The sequence below is a fragment of the Trachypithecus francoisi genome, unplaced genomic scaffold (assembly GCF_009764315.1).
Source record: "Trachypithecus francoisi isolate TF-2019V2 unplaced genomic scaffold, Tfra_2.0 Contig01579, whole genome shotgun sequence".
In the NCBI taxonomy this organism is placed as follows: domain Eukaryota; kingdom Metazoa; phylum Chordata; class Mammalia; order Primates; family Cercopithecidae; genus Trachypithecus; species Trachypithecus francoisi.
This window is the reverse complement of record NW_022681442.1, coordinates 3,396,241-3,409,898: the sequence shown is the minus strand read 5'-3', so window position 1 is coordinate 3,409,898 and position 13,658 is coordinate 3,396,241. Positions and strand designations below refer to the sequence as shown.

General features: G+C 45.4%; 1 protein-coding gene across 10 annotated transcripts in view; it reads left to right on the top strand.

Annotated features, from left to right (window-relative positions):
* The window catches only part of PTPRE (protein tyrosine phosphatase receptor type E), a 180,004-nt gene extending 171,650 nt beyond the window's left edge, over window positions 1-8,354 (top strand). For 8 of the 10 annotated variants that reach the window (XM_033179036.1, XM_033179019.1, XM_033179041.1 and 5 more), the window contains 3 exons: window positions 733-868; window positions 5,296-5,404; window positions 6,859-8,354. In XM_033179036.1, the coding sequence (XP_033034927.1) occupies window positions 733-868; window positions 5,296-5,370 (211 nt within the window). In that variant the 3' untranslated portion in view covers window positions 5,371-5,404; window positions 6,859-8,354. Of the gene's footprint in view, window positions 1-732; window positions 869-5,295 lie in introns of all 10 variants that reach the window. The other 2 variants (XM_033179029.1, XM_033179008.1) reach the window with 2 other exon arrangements.
* The last annotated feature ends 5,304 nt before the right edge of the window (window positions 8,355-13,658 follow it).

Below are 13,658 nucleotides of genomic sequence, written 5' to 3'. Positions count from 1 at the left end.
AGAAGCCTTGGAATAAGCCCACACATGAGATTATGGAGCATGGAGGGCAGCCAGGCATCTCCAGAAGACCTGCTGGAAGAGGCCGGTCCACCCCACCTCCTCCAGCCCAGTACACTTGGGCTCTCCTATCAGGGCCTGGGCTCTGCTCTTGAGGGGTTTGTCAGCAAATGACCATGGTAAATGGAGGTGACTCAAATCGGCCTTGCTGGGTAGTGTTAGTTGACTGTTTCTGCTTTTGAATGTCCTTAAACCGCCCCTCCCTTTCAGCATCAGCCGTTTCAGAAGACCCCCCCCCCCCCCCGGCACAGTAAGGAGGGGGTGTGCCAGGATTACCTCCTCCCTAGACCTGAGCTGGGAGGGTTTGCATTCCTGACAAGTTCCCAGGTGCCAACCGTGCTGCTGGTCCAGGGACCACACTTTGAGAACCATTGCCTTACACAAGGAAGAGGGGAAATGGTGACACTTGCTTAAAAACTTGTCACTGGTCCTGACTCATTTTATAAAATATTGGTCTACTGTAATTAGGGAGGTGTTTTAGGAATTTTACATTTGCTAAATCTTGCTCAGAAGCTAAGCTACATACAAATGATAAAAAAAAAAAATCAGTCAAACTGAGATCATTTTCAGCGATTGTTGCTTCAGTGCTGATATGCAGGGGTTGGTTGTCAGCTCTCTGTTTCTCATCCCCAAGTGCAAGTCGGATGATCTGCATTAAGCACTTTTTCTCTGCAGTGCCGGAGCTGGGCGAACAGGTACATTCATAGCTCTCAGCAACATTTTGGAGCGAGTAAAAGCCGAGGGACTTTTAGATGTATTTCAAGCTGTGAAGAGTTTACGACTTCAGAGACCACATATGGTGCAAACCCTGGTAAGAATCTGAATAAGGATGTTACCAGAAGAGTGGAGAATTATTTCATGTCGTATTTGATACATGTTTCATTAAAGGATCTTAAGTACATGGGGGAGGTGGGAAGGTAAAATTCCCAGGGAAAAGAGCCAGCTGCAATGTTTCGCAGTAAACCTCTGCAGAGCCCTCCTTCCTTGGGTTCTCTGACTTGGGTGTCTTCTGGGCAAGACCCAGGAGGAGGGGCCTGTCCACCAGTTTCAATGTCTGAGACCACTTGGAGAGACGCACTGAGGATAGGAGCTTTTGTGTCAAAGTGAACCATTCTGCGAGATTCCTGTGTGCACTGAAAAACATACTCTTATCAAGTTCAAAAGCAGCACTGAAATTTAAAATCCTGGTACTTCTCATTTCAGTGTTATACTCGTCCATGTGGCTTCTTTTCCCTGGCTGGGTCTCACTCAACCTCCAGATACAGTCCTGGGGCTGCAGGAATCCCTGTAATCTATGAATACTTCTCCCCGCACATTCTCTTTCATTTCGAGGACTCCTGCTTTCTGGTTTTCAGAAGCGATTCCTCCTCACCAAGTACAACTATAGTTCCTGCCACTCACCCAACGAGTACAATTTTAAAGCCTGTTACAACGTGTCCTTTTCCCCAAAGCTTCCCACTTCAGACTTGTCCTCCCTGCCTGCTCACTCTCCACACTAAAATCCTGGCTCACCCAGCCCCCTGTGCATAGAGAGGGAAGGAGGCCCTTCCACACCCGCCTCACAGCAAAGCACAGCCGGAGTGAGGACACCTGAGCTGAGGGCGGGTCTGTCCATCCACACCGCGATTGGGCTGGAGCGCGGTTCTCCACCCTGACTGCACATGAGACCCACCTGGGGGCGTTTACCATCTTCCATTGCCCAAGCCACCCTCAAACCAATTAGGTGGAATCTCTGGGGGTGGGATCCGTATATTGAAAGACACCCCCTACAATGTGGTCTCAAAATGAATACAGGTTTGAGAGCCAGTGGACTAGAAAGCTGGGTGCCTCCTGGGTCCCTCTCCCTCCTAAGTCTCTGCTGTCTGTGCCGGGCTGGATACCTGGGCGGCTGAAAAAGATGGGAGAAGCAAAGGCACCCAGGGTCTCCTGCTGGTCCCGGAGCCCTGGCCCCAGCACTGCCAGTCCTTGAGGGCTCTGGGAAGAGGCTGGAGGCCTGATTAATGCCTCCTGGAGGTCATGCCTGCCTCTGATAGTCCACGCTGCAGAAATACACAAACTACAACAGTTTTGCAAGTGGACAAAGTGACAGACCATGCCCAAGAGAGGTTTTTAATCAAAATAACAATAGTAATTAATAAACACTTGACAGGAGTCCCGGTGCAGCGGCTCACGCCCATAATCCCAGAACTTTGGGAGGCCGAGGAGGGCAGATCACTTGATCTCAGGAGTTCGAGACCAGCCTGGGCAACATGGTGAAATCCTGTCCCTACTAAACATACAAAAATTAGCTGGGCGTGGTGGCACATGCATGTAACTCCAGCTACTTAGGAGGCTGAGGCAGGAGAACTGCTTGAGCCAGGGCGGTGGAGGTTGCAATGAGCCAAGGTCGCGCCACTGCACTCCAGCCTGGGCAGCAGAGTGATATTCCATCTCAAAAAAAATAAAAATAAAAATAAATAAATAAAATAAAAAAGACTTTAACAAGAACCCCTCAAAAAGAAATCCAGTTTTGAAACTATGAGCCAGTCTCTCTGGTTTCTTTCCTGTTGTTAATTTTACGCAGGATTCCCCAGGCAGTGCAAACGGCTTTCGTCCTGCCTGCCCAGCCACCTCAGTATGGAAGAGACAGCAGGTGTCTCTGCAGAGATTCGGCTTCCACTGTCCTTCAGATTCACAGCTGGACTCCCTCGGGGCTCTGTGAACTTGGACAAGCTCCTTCCGCTTTCTGGGCTTCAGTTCCTTTCTGTGGAAAATAGGGGTGATGGTGTGTTTGAATGGTTAGATGGTGTGTTAGAATCACTGTGTGAAATTTGCTTTAAGTACATCAGGGGCTCTACTAGTGCCTGGCCTCTGGGACGTGCCCAGCGACCTGTAGCAAAGACCATCTCTCTAAGCAGCAGCATACAGCGTTTCCCTAGCCTTTTTGAGGACTCACAGCTCTCATGAATCTGCCTGGTCTGGTCAATATATTCTATTTTCGAGACCAACTAGCATCCAGGTGTCCTCCCGTCTCAGCTCTGCTCTTCCTGACCCCAGCTTGCCCCTCCATGCTCCCTGACTGGGAAGCTGCCCTCAGATGTTGTGTGGCTGTCACCTGTGCTCTCTTGCCTGCTAACAGCTTGACAGAGCACTTTGTAACCTGACTTTCAGAGTCAGGGTCTAGTCCAATGCCCAGCCCATGGTGAGGGCTCCAGAGCAAGAGGTGAATCAGCAAACGAATGAGGGAGAAGTGAGTCACTAAATAACCGTCAGGTGTTGGGTGCAGTGCGACCAGGTGCCTTACAGACGTCTTTCTCATTTCATCTTCACCATCTGCTTGCCCTTGTGCCTGCTTCTGTTCACAAGGAGTGTTCTGCAGGCACCTCCAGTTAGGACGGTTGAGAAACCTGCCTGAGATTTTCAGGTATGAAGTGTCAGAATGAGATTCAAACTCTATCTGACTCCAGAAGGGAAGGGCTTAACTAGTACTCTGTGCTGCCAGACCTCACATTTGGCAGGGATATTTTGGCAAAAAAAAACACAGGCGCAAAAACATCTTTGAATAAAGAGATGATGGCTGACATGCAGGTTGATTTAGCCCTGCAGGTGGGCACAGTGGCCCCAGAACCAGTTTCCCATTGCTGAGTACTCAGGGAAGACTTGCTTCCAGCATCCTAGGTAGCCTTTGGTTGGAACTGACATTCCAAAGGACACAAGTACATCTGTTTCCCTGGAGTCTGTGGCTTGACCAGAAATGTCTGTCTGTGACCTGAGGTGTGGCTTGTATCATCCCAGCACACTCCAAAGTACACTTCATCCATCACTGGCCCCAGTCACTTGTACTCAAGACGACATGGGATGGTCAGCAGTTAGCTGTTGTGTTTGCTATGAAAACAGAGTAATTAGTGATCATCTCCATTTCCATCCCAGACTGAGCCAGCTTTGATATTCAGTCGATGTTGTTTTAAGTTGATACTCGGTTGATGTTGCTTTAAGTTGGAAAAGTCGATGTTGCTTTAAGCTGTTTGCCTCTTTAAAGAGAGCCTGTATATTTAATGAGAATTCCTTCTAGGAATTCAATTCCCTTTCCTTCTGAAGGCTGGGTGATCAGCTGCGTGTCTTAGGAGCCAGAAGTGAGGCCCCTACAATCTGGTCTTGGCTCTTCCAACAACTTCATGCAAATTTAGGAGCCAAGTTTCAGGCTCACCTTTTCCTTCTCTGGAAAACCCAGCTCCTTCCCGTCCTGGCCAGACTGGGACTCAGGAAGGGCTAAGCTAGCTGTTTGGCATCTTTCCATCCAAAAGCATTTAGATATTTGTTCACTGTGTGCTAAGAAGAGCCCAAGTCGAAAGTGTTGGAAAGAAGCAGGGAGGTGCTGAGGACAGCTTTTGGCCTCTCCAGTTTCCCAAGCCCCTATCCCAGCCCCAAGCTCAAATATCCCACCCAGGGGTCTGGGAGGACCAGCCTATATATAAAACAATGTCCCTTTTGTATAGTAAATGTAGGCTTTAAAATAATCTAGATGTGCATTTTATTTAACTTTTATAGATTGCTTTCTTGCTTTATGAAATTTATCTGGCAATGTTCATACTCTGATTTTTTTTTTCTCTCTTTCTCTCTCTCTCTCTTTTTTTTTTTTTTTTTTTTGAGACAGGGTCTCACTCTGTTACCTAGGCTGGAGTGCAGAGGTGCAGTGGCACAATCTTGGCTCACCGCAATCTGCCTCCTGGGCTCAAGGAATCCTCCCATCTCGGCTTCCCGAGTAGCTGGGACTACGGGTGTGTACCACTATGCCCAGCTAATTTTTCTATCTTTTTTGATAGAGATGGGGTTTCACCATGTTGCCCAGGCTAGTCTGAAACTCCTGGGCTCAAGTGATCCTCCTGCCTCAGGCTCTGAAAGTGCTGGTATTACAGACGTTGAGTCATTGCACCTGGCCTGGTTCTTTTTTTTTTTTTTTCAATTCAAAAATCGTTGTTTTCCAGTTTCAATGGGAAAGCTACATACATTTTACTCAGCCCATTAAATACACTAACTTGAAATGTTAATACACTAACTGACACATTCGATGTAGGAAAATAGCTTTATTTGGAATTCTGTATGTGCCTAAAAACCAATTATGATGTGCATAAAGGTATACGGTATTTTAATGAATAGTCACACTTATTGATGCCTTGTTTTTGAGTATCTCTCCTGATTAAATTAATCAAATATATTTTTGGGACTAACATTTTAATGTGTCCTTGTTTGTCTTTTCAGGAACAGTATGAATTCTGCTACAAAGTGGTACAAGATTTTATTGATATATTTTCTGACTATGCTAATTTCAAATGAAGATTCCTGCCTTAAAATATTTTTTAATTTAATGGTCAGTATATTTTGTAAAAATCATGTTAATTTATTTCATAGTTGACATTAATATCTTCCCTAATTTCTTTGTATATATTTTGTTATGCCTTAAAGGCCACCTGCTATAAAGTTGTTAAATCTTAAATATGCTTTTTAAAAATTGGAATAATGTATTAAGGTCAAATAATATCCCATAAAATATATATTTCTGCTAATATTAGTAAATATATTAATTTTTCATTAGATTCATATCATTTAATTTCACACATTCAACACCTTTAAATGTTGTAATCTTAATATGCGAAGTGTGCCCCTGCAAGATACTAAACACAAAGCTCATATTAAGAAAACAGTCGAGGACTCAGAAGTCAATTGAAAATGCACTTTCCTAACACTGATTTCACAACCCCGAACAGCAGCATTTTTGGAAGGCAACCTGTTCGTGATGATACAATGTAAACGGGGACTTTTGTAAAGTTCTCAGTTCCGGCCCGTGTGGTTTATCTTTACATTTTAAAGATCAAAAAGTCTTTACAACCTGAATCCAGGTCTAAAACACACTAGAGTAGCCGGTGAATATAAGTAATATTTTAAAATTCTGTGTCTACACCATCAAGACTGTGTCTACACCATCAAGACTGTGTCTACACTATCTTGGCTGGATGAGAAGAGATGTAAATGCCGGGTGGTCCCGTGGACCCGTGGCCTTGGGTACAACAAAACCAGCCATCGGAGCTGCACCCCGAAGCACCACCTGCTGTCCAGCTGCCTGTCTGGCCCAGACAACCCTCAGAAAATCAAACCAGCTGCCTTTCCCATTCTCCCCTCCCATTCTGCCACAGCAGCCTGTGCTGGTCCAGTGCTATGCCTGGAGACTCAACACGAAACGTCCCATCCAAACGTTCAGATGAACTGAGCATCTTACACGCGTAATACAGAGGAGCACACATTGGGATAGAAACAGTAGAATAACCACAGGCAATTAAACTTTAAATTTTCTGAGCGACATTTTGGTATTTAAACATTTCTTGTAAAAAGCTAAGATTGTTTGTAAGAAAAGAATCCCTAAAATCTAGATTTATACCATTTTTTTAAAGTCCCACCTTTCAATGTTTAATAAAAGAAAAAGAGAAATCCTTAATCTAAAAGCTAAATTATTTTTGAATGGAAATACTACTGAGACCATTGACCCTGGATAACAGTAACGATCCCATTGCCAGATAAGATTGGCTGATGGGGGCAAAAAAAAGAATGGGTGTGAATGTACCAACATTGAATTTTATAGCAGTTATCTTTCTATGGCCATTAGGTACCTAGCAGATGAGCACAATATAAACAAAAAGATATCTGGCCTACCTTACTACTAAAAGCATTTAACACGTGCATTTTTGGTACTTTTTTTGTTTTCTAAAAGCTATATAAAGGCCTTATTTGACATTTTCACCGATAACTGATCGCACCCTCGTGTTGCAGTGTTCGTCCCTATTCATTGATGGTGTGTGCAAATGCAACCCAGGACACATTATTGTTCCATAATAGGCTTACAGGGAATCAAGCTTCTCACCCACTCCATGGCTCCAAGCCCCATCCAAGGGCAAGACTTGGTGCCCAGCTGGAAGGACGAAAGCACGCTTTGTGACCGCCATCCTCACCAGCTGCACGCCTGGGCTGCACACTGCTGAATATGCTCTTCTTCTCTGTACAATGATTCAGCATCTCGGTGGAAGAGGAAAATGGAGCTTTTTGAGGTTCACCAGGTCCCTTTTGTTTTCATCGTTAAAATTCCAAACCCAAAGCCTTTTTTTGACTGAAGGAGAAGAGAGGGAAGTAAGTTTCTGTTCAGCACCTGAACCTAGAAACAGAGCCAGCTTGCTACAATGAAGGTGACATTTCTCTGGTCATTTATTTGAGAGTTCGAAGTCACAGTAGAGGGGCACAGGCTTTGGTTCATGTCTAGGAGCCCTCTGTCAGAATCCTTGAAGCCCTTTAATGGTCTAACCGGCATCTCTTGTATCAAGAAGTACCTTTAAGTTAGACCTTTTCAGGGTGCCCTCAGGAAAGGGCCCTGCTCACGTTTTTTCCTGTCCCCTTAGACCAACCCCAGGTGTCCGCTGCAGGGGTTCTGCCTGTTCCCAAACCTTTTCCATTCCAGGAACAAAGGAGAAGCCACTTTCCCCAGGACAAAGGACTCTCCCTTCAGCTGTCCGGGGCAGCATTCCCTTTAGAGGGGAAGTCATCACAGTCTCATGGCCTCTACCAAGGTCCCAGTTCACACAATCTCCTGGGCCTTAGAGCAACTCACGCTGGGTGAATCAACCCCTGGAGGACTCCATATCTTCTCTGTGCAACCTGGAAAGTTCATCTCTTCTTTCCTTCGGTCAAAGAAAGTCCATTGTACATAACAAAACAGCCCCACACAGCCCAGTGCCGACACCGTTGTTCCTTTCACATTTTCCTGTGTTGCATGCAGTTGGGTTCAAATGCCAAATAGTGATTAGAAGACGACCATTCTGATCTGTGTGTGATCTGGTCACTGTGTGACTGCCTTTACGGTTTCTCTCCATGTGCTATACGAGTGAAGAATGCATACCGGTGTTTCAAAAGGTATTTTTATGTGTTTTTAAACACTTTTTAAAATGAGCCTGACACCTGTGTTTCAGCATTTGGAGACATACCCATGTTATTCTTTTAAGTGTATGATTACGGATACTTTTTCGTTTGTTTGTTTAACCAAGTTGTGTTTAATTTATGTGCAATCTTTATATGTATGTTATTACAGTTTCAACTATCATATTTTCTTTGATTACATTTATAATTTGATCTTGCTCTGATTATAATGCCAGTGAATGTTGCTGAATTCTTTGTATATGCAAATTGCAAGATTTAAACCATTCTGATGCAAGGATAAACCTTTACTTTGACTACCAGCCTGTGTCTTTTTCTTCAGATCTCTTACTTTTATTCCTGTGGGGGGAAAAAAAAATTGCCTGCTATAAGATGGGGTTTGCTGTTGTGGGCTCTTTTGATACTGGTTTCTCCTTATGAGTCTGTGGGTCCCAATGTCCCATCCTAGACAAGCAGCGTCCTGCTTGGATGTGGTCTTGGCCCTTCCCCTGGGGTAAGCAGACCTGAACATATGAAGGTGCAGGCACAGCTGGACACAGTGGGGAGGGGCAGAGGGATCCAAGGAAAAGGAAGTATGGAAGAGGCATAAAGAAAGTCACCAACTGGGCATTCACCAGGGGCCACTGAACCCAAATAGCACTGCCCCAGACCAATGCCTCAGAAGGAGCTGAGGTCTGCAAAAGTACACTTGCCAGACCAGCCTCAAAAGCAGCTCCTATCAACAGAAACACACAGATAGGACACTGAGTGCTGAGGGACCTCAGGAGAGACAGGCAGGTTGCCAATCGCACTGATGAGTGTGTGTGTGTCTCAGCAAGTCACTCAGAGGAGCATTACTGAGACCACACTGGGAACTCCACTCTGCAGAGATGCACAAGGGGTCTTCCCACATCTTATGCATGAAGGAGCAGGATGCTGGAGCGCTGACCCACAGCTCTCATCCACCAGGTGAAAGGTTGGTTCCAGGGATGCCAGCTCCCTGGCACATGCATGCCCCACTTGTGGGCCTACTGTTGCCAAAATCAGAGGATCGCCCAGGGACAGGGACACACAACATCCAGGCATCTGCTGTGGTCACCAAGCTCCCAAGCTTGGCCTCTAATGGCTTGCATATTGGGCGTGGCAGCTGTGTGTCAGTGGGGAGCAATGTTCGTCCCAGGGGGGCCTCGGGCCATCTGCTGGGTTGCTGGGAGGGCAGCTCCAGGGCTCAAGAGAGCCATGCCCCAGCCGGATCTCACACTGCCACTTCCACATTCAGTGCCCACAGCTGGTCTCCCACTTGGCCCAGGGTCTAACAGAGCCAACTGCCTCTTGTCTCAAAGGATGGGGCAATACCAGCAATATAGGGAGACATGTTTGTTACAAACATTCAAACCAAACAAATACACCAAGAGCACTTAACGCGTTTCCTAACTCCTCTCCCCATCTCATTCCATTGATAACTTTCGAGTACATCTCCAGACAACACTCTGCAATTTAAATCTGTATAGTTCCAGAAACATATACGTTGTTTGCTTTTACGAACAACAGTCAAACTCCTGGTATATCATCAAATCCAGGACTACCATTGTCAAAATCACTTTATGTTCTGCTAAGAAAGCAAGAATACTGCCATTTATTCCTGTAAGATCCCACCAACTTTGTGACAACCCTGATGTTAAGGAGGTTAATATGTGAAAGCACTGTATGTTACAAGTGACTAAATCTGCCACATATGGGCAGTTTTGCAGATGGCCCTCTTTGGTCAACATCCTGCCTGGCCATGTCAGCACTTACAGAGCTTCCTACTTCTGTGTAATGGCTGCTTGGCATTCCACAGTATAAATATAACGAAGTCTGTAGAGTCACCTCCACCTCCCCAGTGACAGACATTAACTTGTTTCCACGCTGCAATTCTATATTTCAATTGTATAATGAATACTCCTGCATTTGTGTATGTTTGCTAATGTGCAAACTAGTTCTACGGAAGAATTCCCTAGAAGTGAAGTTTCCGGGTTAAAGGGCATGCACATTTTAAATTTAAGTAGAAAACACCAAATTGTCACTTCCAAAGGATCTTCCCAGGCACCAACTCACCAACAGGGCATGATGGCGCTGTCTCCCTAGAAGTCACTCACCCAGGACATTAGCAAACCTTTTAGATTTTGCACACCCGAGAGGCAAAAAAACAAAATCAGACTTCATGTGAATTTGCATGTCCCAGAGTTCTATTGGGTTGAGATGTTTTCATACATGCGTTAGTTGTGTTTGATCAGTGAAGCGCCGTTCAGAGTTTCATCCGTTTTCCTCATTGTGCCAGCTGAGTTTTCCTTGTTGGTTTATTGTCAATCTTTTATTATTATTATTATCTTGTTTATTGTCAGTCTTTTGAAAACACGGGTACTAACTCTTTGTTTTTCCTATTATAACTGTGCCCCTTCTGTTCCTTTATCAGAGCGTCTCTGACAGCTGTTTAATGCACTTGCCAGGAAGCAGCACCAAGTAATGCACCGACATTGTCACCCAGCATGTTGTGGCAACATCCTAGTCTCACCTCAAATAGGACTCTGGGCTTCTTCCAGGGATCACACCAAGTTTCAAGAAACACTTCACAGGATCGGGTTCCCCTCCAGAATTCTAGGCTAAAGGAGCCCATCTGTGCCTTAGAAACCAAAACCTGCTTCCCTCTTGCATATGGACCAGCAGCCTTTGCTATAAGCACTCAGAGGCCCCCGGCAGAGGCTGGACCGAGGTGTGAGCTTCACATTTGGCTCTGCTCTGGATACTGAGGTTACATGACAGTGCCCTCCTTCTGAAAGCAACACATCCCCACTCCATCCGGAAAAGCCCCATGGATGAAAGTTACGTCATCCTGATGTGGCTGCATTGCCACCTGCAGGAGTGTCTGCCAGTGACCGAGCACCTGGAGATTTGTGTCACCAAGCGGCCAGCATGTGGCTGAGGTGTGGGGTTACCCCTCCTTTCCCAACCACTGAATCCTGTCCGAGGTTGCCTAGGGCATCCTGCCCTCACTGATAGTCCTTTCCTGAGCAAAACCTCCCTCAAAGATGCAAATGGACACCATTCAGAACAGAGGCCAACAAACACAACAGCGGTTCTTTGGGGCCCTTTTGTGGTGAGCACTAATGCTTGTGATTAGAGAGGATATCTGAATGAGCATGGAAAATCTCAGTGGTTTTTCAGTAATCACTATTAAGATGAAAGCATAGTAAGCACATTGTAACAATTAGCCCAGAACAACTATGATAGTAACAATCAACAAATTCACTTCATTCCTCTTTTCTTATTTTCAAAATATGTATTTTAGGTTTATAAAGTGAGCCATATACACAAATAGTTCTCATTTCATGAGCACCTACGTGCTGGGCCCTTTATACGGGTATTATCTGCACAATATGCCCTCAAGGGCTGAGAAACAGAGGCTTCCAGAGGATATGAAACTCGACCAAAGTTAGGTTGGAGGTGGTAGAAGAGACAGAATTCCAACCCAGGACACCCCTATGCTGCTGTGGCCCTTCTAAATTCAGTCACTCTGCGTAACTTGCCCTTTCTTTGAGCTGTTATTAAACAACACTGTGGCACATTAAAAATACTTGAGAAGGCCAGGCATGGTGGCTCATGCCTGTAATCCCAGAACTTTGGGAGGCCAAGCTGGGCAGGCCAGGAGTTCAAGACCAGGCTGGGAAATATAGCAAAATCTTGTCTCTACTAAAAATAAAAAAATTAACCCGCATGGTTACAAGCGCTTCTAATCCCAGCTACTCAAGAGACTGAGGCACGAGAATTGCTTGAACCCGGGAGGCAGAGGTTGCAGTGAGTAGAGATCGCACCACTGCACTCCAGACTGACAGGCAGAGTGAGACCCTGTTTCCAAAAAAAAAAGAGAAAATCACCGTGTAATTGATTCAAATGTGCAGGTGGGTTTAATACAACTCCAGAGATGCAGAATTCCTAGCTTAATATCATTTTCCTCAGCATGAGAATCATGTTGAGCCTCCTCCTCTCCAGACACCAAATGAGCTGATACTCCGGAGACGGAGCATGATCGCTTGGTGTGATGGAGCCACGGAGGTTTGTAGTGCAAGAAAAAGGGCTGCAGGTGATTTGCTCCAGGTAGAGGGACCCCAGTCCCACCCCACTGTCAGGAGTCTCTTTCATGTGGTTCTTGCTTGAGGAGGTCAGTAATACCCTCTCGGTGCTGTGGTCACTTTCCCTAGGAAAGCTTACACGTGTAGCCAGTATGCATTCAAAATGGATCAGTGCAAAAGTACCACATACCCATCCACCTGTTAGGGAAAGGCTCAGCGCTGGGGAAGCTCTGAGGACACATAAATATGTCAGAGGACACCCCCTCCCTGCCCCCAAGGATGTCAGCCCTGCCCATGGGGAATACACATCCTCTACCTTTCTATTCTCTTGATAGCCAATATCTTGCATTTTGTCATTATAAACAGAGCCTTGATTTTTAATGGTCTTACCACCTATATTTCCATCTCTAAACAACAGTTTATTTTTTGCCCATTTTGGAGCATTTTATAAATGAAATTAACTTTATGTATTAAGATGCATGTTCTGAACATACAACAGTACCACACTGATTCAAATAGAAACAGTTCATGTTATGTTTACTAATATTTCAAGTAAAATCATGTAATTACAAGTAGGATGTATTGTTTCTTCAAATCACGCAGCTCTCAGTAGAGTCTGTTTATAGCAAAGATGCTTCACATTGGAAACCAACACTGACTGGCAAATAGAATCCACCAGAAAGCTAGGCACTCGAGATGTAACAGGCATGCGATCCATCGCAAGCCTGGTTAGTGAGGGGCTGTATCGCCTAGCATTACTACCCAAAAAACAACCTGAAAACCTCAGTCATAGGCAACAGGGGCCCACTTTGGGCATTTTTGCCGCCATTGTCATAAAAAGTTTACATTCAAAAACTGGTCTCACCACTTCACTGCTCTTGCCACAAGCACAGAGCACCATTATCTCCAGCAATTCCCAAGACCCTCACTTGCCCTGCACCTTGCATTTCTGTGGCTCTGTATGACAATCACATCTCAAAAGCTTCTAGCTGCAGAAGTTACTCCAGTGGGAATACTCCAAGTATGCCTCGTCCTTGCTTGCCTTGGCTTCTGCATAAGATTAGTAAGAAGCAAAGCATGGCCAGGACTCCAGGGAAATGAATGGATGAAAACCAAGAAAGCCAGATGGTATAACCAGATAGCAAAACCAAGACAGCATGGGCCACTTTGATACTCAAGCCACCACTCATGATCATTAACCGGGGCGGGGGGGGGGTAGTGTGTTTTATGAATGGACTTGATGCCGTCCATAATTCCCTCATCTTCATCATCATGAACCGAGAGACATACTTCGGGTTCTCCTCTCTGGGATGAAAGATGTACAGATCTGTGTAGCCCAAGGTTGGATACTAGGGCCATCTGGCCCCTTTGGAATTCTGGGAGGTCCTCTCTTGCCAGGTGCTATTCCTCTGCCCTAATGGAATGTGGCATCACAGGGCTGGGCTGAGGTCAGATCCACTCTTCTTGGTGGATACGACCTTCAGTTTTGTAGATCAAGAGGGCCTCATCCTAGAATATGTCTTTAAGTGATTTTTTTTCTTTTTTCTTTTCTTTTCTTTT